This window comes from Euphorbia lathyris, chromosome 6, assembly GCF_963576675.1.
Source record: "Euphorbia lathyris chromosome 6, ddEupLath1.1, whole genome shotgun sequence".
Lineage (NCBI taxonomy): Eukaryota > Viridiplantae > Streptophyta > Magnoliopsida > Malpighiales > Euphorbiaceae > Euphorbia > Euphorbia lathyris.
In genome coordinates, this window is record NC_088915.1 from 89,426,271 (window position 1) to 89,439,829 (window position 13,559).

The window sequence follows — 13,559 nt, forward strand, 5'->3', positions numbered from 1 at the left end:
TTATGAAGAGTAGAAAAACCATAAAATGTACATTAAATATATTTATTTACGTAAATCTAATCTAAATCTGTAAAGAACTAATTGCAATTTTATTTTTATTATTTAGGTTATTTTCAACATTCGGATTTGATTTTTTTTTTTTTTACAACTAGATAGATCTCGTAATCTAAAGACAAGATCTATGGTTTTAGACTCTTGCTAAATCCTTTTAATATAAATGAAAAGAGATATAGAGTGTCAAAAAAATTTATGCATAGACATTATTTTTATTAATTTAATAAAAAATGATTCCATTAATTTCTAAAATTTATTTTGAAACAAATTAACTGATCAAATTAACCATTCATCCCAAATTTTGTAAATGGTAGAGAAAAACTGAGTTGCCCAATATATTAATATAAAGGAATAAGGTGTAAAAATACTCTAACGTTGATTGTTAGAAGCAATTTATCTCTAATGTAAAATAGTGTAATTTTACCCGTTAGAATTAATTTCACCCGTAATATTAGAAAACACAGATATTTATTTCTTGTTCTGCACTGGTTACATATCAGTTGATTCTAAAAAAAAAATATTTCACATATTTTTTTTGGTGTGTAATAGAATCGAAGATTGATATTTTTAAATTGGAAGAAATGTTTAAATTTGTTTTGTCCAACTCGTATAAAATACAGTATAATTTTTTATTTTAATTTTTCACGATTATTCATGTGTTTGTGATCTGTTACTAATGAGTAATAAAATTACACACTTGTAAAACATAGATGATTTTAATTGTTTTTTAAATTAATCCAATTTGTCAATATTAAGAGTAAATTAGTCTTGACCGCGAACATTAGGGGTATTTTGCAAAAAAAAAAAAATTCTATGCACAAACAAGCTCTCAAAAACGCCTCGTTTTAATTGTCAACTCCATAGAATAATAGCTCCGGGTCCACATTAGCTGACGTGGCACTATTTGATTGGTCGGTTCCTTTAAATCCATAAAAACCTCCCTCACCAGACCTAACGCTCAGACCGACGAGAGAATCATGGCCTCTTCCAAACTTCAGGCTTTGTGGAATCACCCTGCCGGACCAAAAACCAGTGAGTTATCTCCGATGCTTTTGTTCCGATATCTCTGTATTTTTTTCCATTTTTCATTGATTCTGCTATAGCTCAACCCAGAAATATATATATATATATATCTAATCTTTAGAATTTAGATTCAATATTTTCTATCTCTCGATTGTTTTCTATGATTTGAATCTCTTAGAGTTTTACTTGCATTCAAACCCAATTTTTTCTCACTTTTTGTTTTCTGACTTAGATTCTTAAAAAAATTAAAAATCCCAATGTTTGGTGTTTCTGCTGTCCCTAAATGCAACTTGGTCAATTTAATTTTGCCCTCTTTTAATTTGTGGCTGCAGTTTTGTTTATCCATGGAAATTCATTTTATTATCTATTGCCATTACAATTCATGGAATGTAAAAGAAAATGATTTGACTTTTGTGATCCAGTAAGGTCCATTACGTTCACACAGATGCTGTAATCATACTTTCTCTATATCGGTTTAGAATTTTGTTTGTTCAATTGACAAGTGTGTTGAGAGAAAGTTAGCAAGTAATTTATGAATTTTGGTGTCATTACTTATCTTAGGCCATTGAACCCTGTTACTGTTTGATAAGAGAGTGTGAGATAGTACTTTGTGGCCTGAATAGGTTTTTTCGGTGCCTGAGATAAGACAGAAAGATGATCAGCGTGAAGCCGAACCCACCTCGATGCCTAAATTAGCAGAGTTTTGGACAGAGTAATTGAGAGTAAATTGCAATAGCTGTGTATGTACCATGAATATGTGACCGCATTCTATCTATTGACATTACAATTCATGGAATTTAAAGGAAAATGATTTGACTTTTGTGATCTAGTAAGGTCCATTACGTTCACACGGATGTTGTAATCATACTTTCTCTATATGTCAGTTTAGATTTTTTTTTTTGTTCAATTGACAAGTGTGTAGAGAGAAAGCTAGCAATTGTATTTTATGAGTTTTTGTGTCATTACTTATCTTAGGCCATTGAACCCCGTTACTGTTTGATACGAGAGAATCTGTGAGATAGTACTCCGTCGACTTAAAAGGTTTTTTCGGTGCCTAGATAAGACATAAAGATGATCTGTTGTGAGGCCATTGACCGCAACCCGACTCTGATGCCTAAGTTAGCATAAGTTTGGACAAAGTACTAAGCAATTGAATGTAAGGGCCATTTGTTTGCCAGAAAATATTAAGTAGCAATATATTTTCCTGATTTTTCGGTTTGTTTTCATAGGTTAATAAGTCTAACCTAAAATTTTAACAGAGTAAAATATTTTCCTAAGCCTTTTAGAACCCTGCTCCATTTCTTCCTACCCTTTTGAAATAGTAACCACCCACCACTTCTTCTTGTCCTTTGGTGTTATAGCCAAACAGCGAAAACTATTTTATTTTCCAACAAAAAAATTTCTTACCCCAATATTTTCCGGCAAACAAACGGGGTCTAAATTGCAATAGTTGTGTGTATGTACCTTGATATTGTGATCGCGTTTATTTATAGGAAGCCAAGAGGTAAAGTCATCATTTCAACCTACTCCTTAGATTCCTCGGAAGATGCATTTCAGGTAATTTGCATTATGCTTGATTTGGGATTCTCTAATCCTAGGCGAGATTAAAAGGTTCTGATCCGAGGAGGAATCGGATAGCGTTCTATTGGTCCACATGTCTGAGGAGAGGATTTATTCCTTTTTAGCTTGATCTGACGGCTTCCCTTGATCCGGGGCGTCTCTGCTCGCTTAAGATGAGAATAAGTGTACAGTGTACACTACAATGATATTATGTGCATGATATCACTGTTAATATATGATTCTTGTAGTAGTATAATTTATGTATTTTCGACTTGTGTAGCTTAAAAATTGTTGTCTTGTTGCAGTTCACTTTTGGGCTCCAACTTTTAAATGGGGCATCAGCATAGCAAATGTTGCTGACTTTGCTAAACCACCCGAGAAGATTTCATACCCTCAGCAAATAGGTATGCGACTTTCTCATCCGCAATTTCACGATTCCATTCTCCCTTATAATTCATGATACCTGATAGAGAATGTGATAGATAATGATATATATGAGTGAATCAAGGGAAATAATGGAATAGAAAAGTGATAGATGGACAGGGTTGGCTGGATTTTGTTGTGTTAGAGGTTGTATATAGATCCGTTAGGCGGTTAGGGGGAGTGGAATGGCATTCTGGAAATCATTTTGGGAATCGGCTTTTGGCTCAGTAGGAGAAGTTCTCTCCTTGGGCTAGTGCAGGATAGAGTTCTTTCTGTATTAGATAATCCATTTCATTGTTCTATAGTCGTTAATTTCTCTATTATTAGTAATATAAGTTCTATTTCTTTATATTACTGTTTACTCCCCCCGGTTCATAATAGAAGTCTTTTAAGGTTAATGCACACTAATTAAGAAATGCAATTAATTTTAAGTAAAAGACTTTGTTATCCTTGTAATAATTGCATCCACTAGTAACTTTATCTATTCCCAAAATAAAAAGTCAACTTAAATAGGGGTATATTTGGTAAAAGTAAATTAATGTGCATAGATTTAAGTAAAATGTCATGTATTGTGGAACAAAAAAAACTCTCTAGAAAGACTTCTATTGTGGACCGGAGGGAGTATTGATCTGAGTTTGTGTTTTAGTTTCCATCATCCACAATTTCACAATTCGATTCTCCCTTATAATTCATGATAACTTATAGAGAATATGATAGATAATGATATATCTGAATCAAGGGCAATAATGGAATAGAAAAGTGGCACATGGATAGGGTTAGCTGGAATTTGTTACGTTAGAGGTTATATATAGATCATTACGGGGAGTGAAAGGGCATTCTGGAATTCATTTTGAGAATCGGGCTTTGGCTTGGGAGGAGAGGTTCTCTCCTTAGGCTAGTGCAGGATCGAGTTCTTTCTACATTGTATTATCCATTTCATTGTTCTGTAGTCATTAATTTCTCTATTCATATTAGTGTTTGTTGATCTGAGTTTGTGTTTGAGTTTGCATCATCCGCAATTTCACGATTCGATTCACCTTTATAATTCATGATACTTGATAGAGAATGTGATAGATAATGATATATGTGAATCAAAGAGCAATAATGAAATAGAAAAGTGACAGATGGATAGGGTTAGCTGGAATTTGGTACGTTAGAGGTTATATATAGATCAGTTAGGGGGAGCGAAAGGGCATTCTGGAATTCATTTTGGGAATCGGCCTTTGGCTCGGGAGGAGAGGTTCTCTCCTTAGGCTAGTGCACGATAGAGTTCTTTCTGCATTAGATTATCCTTTTCATTGTTCTGTAGTCATTAATTTCTCTTTTTATATCAGTATTTGTTGATCTGAGTTTGTGTTTGAGTTTCCATCATCCGCAATTTCACGATTCGATTCTCCCTTATAATTCATGATAACTTATAGAGAATGTGATAGATAATGATATATCTGAATCAAGGGCAATAATGGAATAGAAAATTGACACATGGAGCTGGAATTTGTTATGTTAGAGGTTATATATAGATCAGTTAGAGGGAGCAGAAGGACATTCTGGAATTCATTTCGGGAATCGGCTTTTGGCTCGGGAGGAGAGGTTCTCTCCTTAGGCTAGTGCAGGATCGAGTTCTCTCTGCATTAGATTATCCATTTCATTGTTCTATAGTCATTAATTTCTTGTATTATCGGTAATACAAGTTCTATTTATTCATATTAGTGTTGATCTGAGTTTGTGTTTGAGTTTCCATCATCCGCAATCTCACGATTTGTTTCACCCTTATAATTCATGATACCTGATACAGAATGTGATAGATAATGATATATGTAAATCAAGGGGAATAATAGAATAGAAAAGTGACACACGGGATAGGGTTAGCTTGAATTTGTTATGTTAGAGGTTATATATAGATCAGTTAGGGGGAGCGGAAGGGCATTTTGGGAATCGGACTTTGGCTTGGGAGGAAAGGTTCTCTCCTTAGGCTAGTGCACTATAGCATTTCATTGTTCTATAGTCATTAATTTCTCTATTATCAGTAATATAAGTTCTATTTCTTCGTATTAGTGTTTGTTGATCTGCGTTCGTGTTGAGTTTCCATCATCCGCAATTTCATGATTCGATTCTGCCTTATAATTCATGATACCACTCTATCCATCTCGCTTCTCATATAACCAGCACATTGTTGTGTTACTTTTCTCTGTATGCCATTGTAATGTCACTTTTTTAGCATTTCGATACCATTTTGGGATACTAAGATCTTATATTTGCACTTTGATTGCAGCTGTTACAGCCACCGGAATTATATGGTCACGCTACAGTACTGTAATCACGCCGGTAAGTGTGGGATTGATGGAAAAATATTGCGTCTTTGAAGATGAAATAGTGTCCATTCTTCAACTTTGTCAGTGTTATCTTAACCTTTTGAGTAATATATCTTGTGACACGGCAGCTTCATTCTTGTTTCCACATCGTGCTTATATATGTGATACACAATTATTCAGTTCGTTTGTTATTCCTTACTATGTCGATTCTTGTTCATCTTTGATGCAGAAAAACTGGAATCTGTTTAGTGTAAATGTTGCGATGGCTGTCACCGGCCTCTATCAACTATCGCGCAAAATACAGTAAGTTTTGTTTCTATCATCGTTCTTATCTTATTTTTTCCCATTTACAATTGATATTTTACAGCCGTACATACTCGAAGATGTTCTTTAGACTTCTGAAAGTCCATTCTTTCCATATTTCCAGGCATGATTACTCTTCTTCTGGGGAAGAAGCTGCTACCGTAAAAGAATAATGACGAAAATCTGCCTACATTCCTTTCGTGCTTGCACATTTGAAGCCGTTTTGCCATCCCGTCTTGCATTTTGTTCAACATTTTCAATCTGAAATTGGATGGTTTTATTTGTGTTCCTTTAAAGGCTCTGAATATTGAAGTAACAAATGTTTATTGTTGTACTTGGAAGACTGGTATGGACGGGAAAATTTATTACGCTACGACAAATAAATGCCTTATTTTTGAGCTGCAGTTCTTTGAATAAGTTACGGTGAAATATCAGTTAGACGTGATGAATCAATTATATCTCGAAGAAAAACTAAGAACCAAAGGAATTATAGGGAAAAAAGATCAGTTGTTCCAATTATGAAAAAAAAGTAGCCAGGGTAGTCGTTACAGGTTACAATCAGCTCGACGAGGAGCATAAAAATGAAAGAGAAAAAGTCTGCCACTCCCTAAAACAACTGGTGGCTATATAGACAATCTCTGGGAAAATTTGTCTCCGTATCAGCAACAAAAAAAATGTCTATTTCTTCTGTTGTATGAGTCAAATATCTATCGAAAATACCTCAAAATCATGTTCCGACACTACTCGAGTTCAGTCTTTCCAACTGCCCGTCTCCTGATTGATCCGGTTTTACATCCGAGTCGTCATCATGAGAGTTTAATCCCAGACTTAAATCCAAAGTGCTTTCGTTTAAATCTTGTCGCACTACTTGGTTATCGTCCTGAGGTACAAGTCAAACATTAAATTGATGCAATAAAAGTGAAACGGGATATATCAGCATATGGTCTGAACACTGAACAATCGATAAAAATAAGAACAGCACGAGGAATTTACAAGCTATATTTCGCCATTAATTCACCTCAAGTTTGAAATAAGTTCCTTAATTCTAATTTTCAAAGAAAGTACATTATTGTCACGATACCTGTGCAAATGTATGCGTGGATTTTCCCGCGAAGGTGACATAAACTTTCCCACAAAACAATACGTCAAACATTAAATGGATGCAATAAAAGTGAAACGGGCAGGGGACTACCTGTCCGAACACTGAACAATCAATAAAAATAAGAACAGTACTAGTAATTTACAAGCTATATTTCGCCATTAATTCACCTCAAGTTTGAAACAAGTTTCATAATCCTAATTTTCAAAGAAAGGACGTTACTATCACGACATCTGCGCAAATGTATGCGTGGATTTTCCCACGAGGCGACATAAACTTCCCCACAAAACAATACGTTCAAATTGCAGTTAATCCATCAATCGATAAAAATAAGAACAGTATGAGGAATTTACGAGCTATATTTCGCCATTAATTCACCTCAAGTTTGAAACAAGTTTCATAATCCTAATTTTCAAAGAAAGAACGTTACTATCACGAAATGTTGTGTGGATTTTCCCATGAGGCGACATAAACTTCCCCACAAAACAATACGTTTGCAGTTAATCTATCAATAGATAAAAATAATAACAGTATGGGGAATTTACGAGCTATATTTCACCATTAATTCACCTCAAGTTTGCAACAAGTTTTGTAATCCTAATTTTCGAAAGAACATTATTATCACGACATTTGTGCAAATGCATGCTTGGATTTTTCCACGAGGCGACATAAACTTTCGCACAAAACGATACTTTCAAATTGCAGTTAATCTAACAAAGGAGGAATCAGGATTTAAAGCTCTACCATTAAAGTATTGAAGATTGAAAGTTTACCTGAATTTCTTCCATAGGTGTGTCATTAATGTCAGGTTTTTCATCAAAATCATCATACTTTGGATTTTGCTCCACTGGAGTTGGTTCATCGTCACTTAGTTTAGTTTCCTCTCCGGCCTCATATTTCTGTTTCTCGAGCAAATAAACCTGCATTAACGTAACCGAATGACCAATGATATCAATAACTTTAGCTAAACAACAATACAAAAATATAGCCGGCAAATATATACTGTCTGATGAAAAACAATACCACAGACATACTAAAACAACTGAATTCTATGTGGCCAGGGACGATCCAGGATTTATACACAGCGGGAGTAAACTATATATGCAGTATAATTGTACAAAAAACTAATAACAACATAAATAAATAATTTTAAGGGTAAAGTAAAAAAAAAACATTGTGCTTTCACGTATTGTCAAATTGGTACCCTAAAAAAAAATTTTCCTGAAGGTAATTAAGCTTTTTCGTTTTGCTAAAAACGAGGCTCTTTTAGTTTGACACTATAAAAATGACTTTTAACGACCTCGAAATGAAAAATCACAAGAATTAAAGTTGTTTAGTACCACATTTACTATGGAACCAAATTTTTTACTTTTCAAAACCAGTCTTTGAATTTTTCAATGATGATTTTGAAAAATAAAAATTTTAGGTCTATAGTAAATATGGTATTAAACAACTTTAATTCTTGGAATTTTTTATTTTGAGGTCGTTAAAAGTCATCTTTTAGTGTCAAACTAAAAGAGCCTCGTTTTTAGCAAAACACAAAAGCTCAGTCACCTTCTGGACAAAAAAAAAAAAAATTCAGATACCAGTTTGACAATATGTGAAACACACATTGGTTATTTTTGGACTTGTCTGGTGCGTGATTGGATTAGTTTTTTTAGGTATAGCTTTTTTTTTTCTTTTTTTCAATCTTCCTAACACAAAACGACGTTGTTCCAGACAAGTGGAACGGCGTCGTATTATGTTAGGAAGATCAAAGAAAATAAAAATAAAACCTATCCCTATAACTCGTCTTCTTCCTTGCGCGATTTTAAGCTTCAGCAGCCATATCAATGGTTCTTTGCCTGTGATTTTCTGGGGGCAAACTAATCTAATATGGGGTTTTATAGATTTCTAGATCTCAGTGGGGGCAAGTTCCCCCATTCCCCACTGTAGATCAGTCCCTGTATGTGGCAGTAGAACTTCTAACAAATGATAAATGCGTGTAACATACAGACACCGGAAACGTTATTTCTAAAACATAACCTTCATAAAATAGCCTTCAAAGGAAAATGGACATGGATATGAAATGGACACGACACGGATAGATAGACACCACCAGATACCTCTGATCATATAGAACTCATTCCCAGATTTATCCATCAAAATATAACTACATCATACTTAAACAATGACAAGGAGAACAGTTATATACGTAGAGAAGTACAATGAGAAAGCATACACCGATAAAATATGTTGTAATCCCTAGTGGTCCGACTCGACTATCGCTACATTTCTGTCCACGGTCTATCACGAAAAAGTAGCTCGGTATAAAATTAAAATGACGAGTTCTAAAACTTAAAATAGATTATTCTGGTCGATATAATAAAAAAAGGTAAACATTACAACTCTCAGATACTAACCTGGATGCTACATGCTGAATATTTTCAAATTATATTGATGAAGGATACTCTATGTTGTACGAACACAGAAACGGATACCAGAAACGTTATTTCTAAAACATAACCTACATAAAATAGCCTTCAAACGAAAAAAGACATGGACACGAAACGCAGAAATGCTACTAAAGAGGAGTGTCCGTGCAACATAGGTGATACTTCATGAGGTAATTTGAGCATCATTTAAGGAGAGCAAGATAATGAAGATGTTATTGTTTCGTGATTAAGTAAATTCTTGCTTAAAGAGAAATGGTTCTAGCCCTAGGCATAAGATGTCTGACCGGATTGTAAGAATAATCATAATCTTCATCAGCACAAAAATCCTGAAGCCCCGTAATATTTTATCCATCACATTAATTTGCCAATTAACACTAGACATGAAGACATTCAGTTATTGCTTTACTACCATTCAATTCAAACAAGCCAAGCAAAACAAAACAAATCAAATTCAGCTAAATAGCTAAAAGGAAATGATGGACAAACTTGCTAGGGTTATATTCTAGGGAGCACCACAACTTCTAGGAGATTAACATACATGTGTCGGACAGCCGAACACTCTGGGGACATGCACCCGACACTCAAAAATAAATGTCCCCTCTTTTTTCTTCTTTTTTTTTAATATGGGGACTGATAAATAAGGATGCCGTCGTCGGTTAGGAATTAATTGTATTTTCCTAATTAACCTATACTAGACGGTCTACACGGTTTGCTCTAATTAGAGTTTGTATAGGATTCGGTTTTCCTAATTAGTGTTGGTTGGTATAGGTTTCGGACTGTCTTTGTGTATAATGTGTTCTGTTAATGAGAAATCTAAGCTTGAATTATTTCAGCAATAAAAATCTTTCATGGTATTAGAGCCCTAAGGGTTTAAAGACCAACCTATCCTCATCTTCGGTGCTAAGTCACTTTTGCCCAATGGCCTACCAAGAATCCTGCATATCCGCTTCCAATTGAAGCTAGAAGAAATCAAACCTTTTCATCCAGATAAAGGCATGGTTGCTGAAGACAAAAAGACAACGGAAATTTCCATGCAGTGGCCAGCTATGTTGCACGTACACGGAAAGGGATATGGAAACGGACACGGACACAGAAATGGACACGTTATTTCTAAAACATAACCTTCAAAAAATCCTCACTATCAGCAGAGTAAACTTCCTCACCTGAGACCTCTTTCCTATCCTCCGTTTACCAGAAAAAGATAGGTTTAGAATCAGTAAACCTAGTAACTAGGAAGGTAGAAAAGCAGTCTAAGGGCCTATGGAAATAGGTAACTTAGCCTTAAAAAAAACACAGACAGGGACACAAAATGGACACGGACACGAAATGCAAAAATGCATACTAAAGAGAAGTGTCCGCGCAACATAGGTGGCCAGTGTATTGTTTGCCCATAGACATCCACCAAAACAACCAATCAATAAGTCCAATGCATAAACAAATCATAGAAATCTTGTAGACATTCATAATATTTAGCTTTAATCTGGTTACCATTGATCAGATTAGCCAGTCTATTAGTTTTCTCTTTTCAGAAAATTATATTATGCTTCATTTAGCACCATGAAAAATAATTCCCTTTGGTTTCTTTTTTTAACAGAAGACTGAAGTATGTCGCCCAAACATCAGATATCCATTAGAAGAAAACATAAAGTTCAAATACTGCAAATCTATAATAAACAAAATTCCAATTTTGGATTAATTTATATGATCATATTTTAATGGTTCAAATACTCAAATCCAATATAACCATGACTAGCTTCTCTGCAACTGAACCTAAACCACACACCCCATCATCCTTCAACAACAACATTTGTTTAATTTATGAGTGCAAACATGACATACACATTTGCCTGAACTGAACTAGAAAAAACAGTTACCAAACTGAGGCACAACACTTCAAATGTAAAACTCATTTAAGATTTTCTATCCAAAGGTCATCCTTCAAAAGCTCTAGAATAAAGAAGATAGACAGAAAAATAAAATTATTTGAGAATGCAACAAATTTCATATATAGTCAAGTTGAGAAAGGCAGGACAAAAGAAATGGTCGAAGTAAATCCCTATGTTACTACTAAAAGAGTTGGTGATAAAGTTGATGCCAGTTAAAAGAATTTATAAGAGGGTGTTTGGTTAGATGTAAATAGTGATGGAATGGGAATGAGAATTATTGATTCCCTTTGTAAGAGTTTGATTATACAGAACTAACTAGGGAATAGGAATGCAATTCCACCATTTATGGGAATCACCCATTCCCTACTCTCCCCTCGTCAATCAAAAGCATTCCCTACTCTTTCCTCTCCATCCTGGCCTCTTTCTATGTCCTCCCGCCTCCTCTTCAACCAAATCCTCCTCTTTTCCTGTTTTTTCCTTTTCAAATCACAGAATAAAATCAAGGAAAAGCTTGAACTTCTGCGTTGAATATGGTCATCTCAATAGCAAAACCTTCTCTCGATGCTGCCAATTCTATAATCGAAACCATAATTGACCAATTGTTTTCTTCTATTCAGTTATTGTATTGGGTCTCAGTAGATTAATTTTTTCATTAATTGCTTCAGTTTCTTTCTAGAATCATGGCATTTATGGAACAGTGGATTGAGTAAGGCAAAATCAATAGATTGTTTTTTCCCTTTCATTTCCTTAATTCTGAGAAAATTGAGAATCGAAACCTTAGAAACAATAAAGTAGTAGTGAGCAGGGAAATGAGTTTGTAAAAAAGGAGAGATGGGTAGGGAGAAGAGACAAAACAATTATTCTGATTCCAGAGTAAACCAAACAAAATTAGTAAATGGTTATTCCGATTCCTTATCATTCCCATTCTGATTCTAAGGTTCCGAAATTTAATCCAATAGCGTTCAAGTAGTATACAAGAAATCGTGCAGGAAAATTGAATGCCACCAACTCATATAGAAATCAAAAAGTAATCAAAATAGAACTATAAACAAAGTTAACAAGCTACAAAAGGTGCAATATACCTATGATAGCATGTTTACATTATCCTTGTATGGTTACTGAAAGTTTTCAAATAAACATCAAAGCAACAGGCTACATATTCCAGACATCAAAATCAATTGAAAGTCTCATAAAGCACTGACTATCCTCAAAGAACCAAACTCTACCATTCCCCCACAGCTAACTATGAAAAGAAACCCTAAATTACTGTTCATTCGAAACCTAGATCTAAAAATTGCAGCAAATTGACAGAGTTTAAAATCATCATCAGTACCCTAAGAAAACAATTGGCAGCACCAAACAAAAACAGCAGAAAAAGGGAACGCAATTGAATAGATAATCAGAAAACATGTAGCAAGAAGAATACCGGTAAGTACTTGAATTTGCGCCTAGGAGGCTCCTCCTCCTCCGGCAGCAGCGGAGGCGGATCATCGTCTTTGAGAGAAGAAAGCTTGTTCTCTCCATTCTCCTTGTTGCTTTGAGTTAGTGGGGTCCACTTGTAAAGGAGGAGATGAGAACCGTTATTTCCGTTAGAGGTAGCAGCATTGATGCTGTTGTTGTTGGAATGAATGTGATGATGATGATGATGATTCTGGTGGTGGTGGTGAGAGAGATTGGCGGCGGAGTTAGAAGATGGGGAAACGTGGACCCATCGCTTCTTCCACTTCCTCACCGGCCCACTGAACACCGTGGCCGGTCCGTACCGAGTGGAGGACCGCCCCAACCTCGCCCCTACTCCCTCCATTTTTAATTTTTCAATCAAATCGGGGATCGATTTCGAAATTTCGCAAAAAGAGGCCAGTCAAAATTTTCCGATCTGGCTTAGGAATTACTAGTTCGTTTTGTTAACATACATAGAGAGAGAGAGGCGGACAGGTGGCTTTTAAGGTTTGGTGAATTTTTGGGAAGGATTTTATAGTTGGGAGTTAGGAGGGTCATAGCAGCCCAAAACATTGACCTTATTGTCATATTTGGTGATGTGGCATATGAATTTCACATCCACAATTAGTTGGGCCATCCCATTGGATATCCGTCTCGTTGGGCCGGGAAATCCCCGTTTAGAATCCTTATGAACGGGGATGGTTTTTATTTTATCCGCGACAGTTGGGGATACGACGGGTATAGTTATAAACGTTTCATCTTCGTCCCCATCCTTGAATGTCCTCAACTGATCTCGACTAAATATCCGAATATAAAAAAATAAACTAAAAAACATATATATGTGATTTAAATAGACTAAAAAATTACACTAAAAAAAGATTGCGTTGTAACTAAGTTGGTTTAAAACGGAATATATTTTATTTTATGCGATGAATTTTGGGTTATATTATTTAGTTAAGTTTCTAATTATTCAATTAATTATTTTATACTTGTTTTTATTTTTATTTATATGCCCATTTTCTAT

The 13,559-nt window shown here is 35.0% G+C and overlaps 2 protein-coding genes across 2 annotated transcripts; one reads left to right on the plus strand and one right to left on the minus strand.

Moving 5' to 3' along the window:
* The first annotated feature begins 938 nt into the window (after positions 1-938).
* On the plus strand, positions 939-6,079 carry LOC136232934 (mitochondrial pyruvate carrier 4-like). Its single transcript, XM_066022417.1, has 5 exons — positions 939-1,086; positions 2,943-3,041; positions 5,333-5,385; positions 5,602-5,675; positions 5,800-6,079. The coding sequence occupies exons 1-5, from the start codon at positions 1,032-1,034 to the stop codon at positions 5,846-5,848; spliced, it is 330 nt and encodes a 109-aa protein (XP_065878489.1). The 5' UTR covers positions 939-1,031; the 3' UTR covers positions 5,849-6,079.
* An 89-nt stretch (positions 6,080-6,168) lies between these two features.
* Positions 6,169-13,046, minus strand: LOC136232933 (uncharacterized). The gene is made up of 3 exons (XM_066022416.1): positions 12,522-13,046; positions 7,548-7,694; positions 6,169-6,555 (listed from the first exon to the last, which is right to left on the minus strand). Exons 1-3 carry the CDS (start codon positions 12,897-12,899, stop codon positions 6,403-6,405), a joined length of 678 nt encoding a protein of 225 aa, XP_065878488.1. The 5' UTR covers positions 12,900-13,046; the 3' UTR covers positions 6,169-6,402.
* Positions 13,047-13,559: the final 513 nt, after the last annotated feature.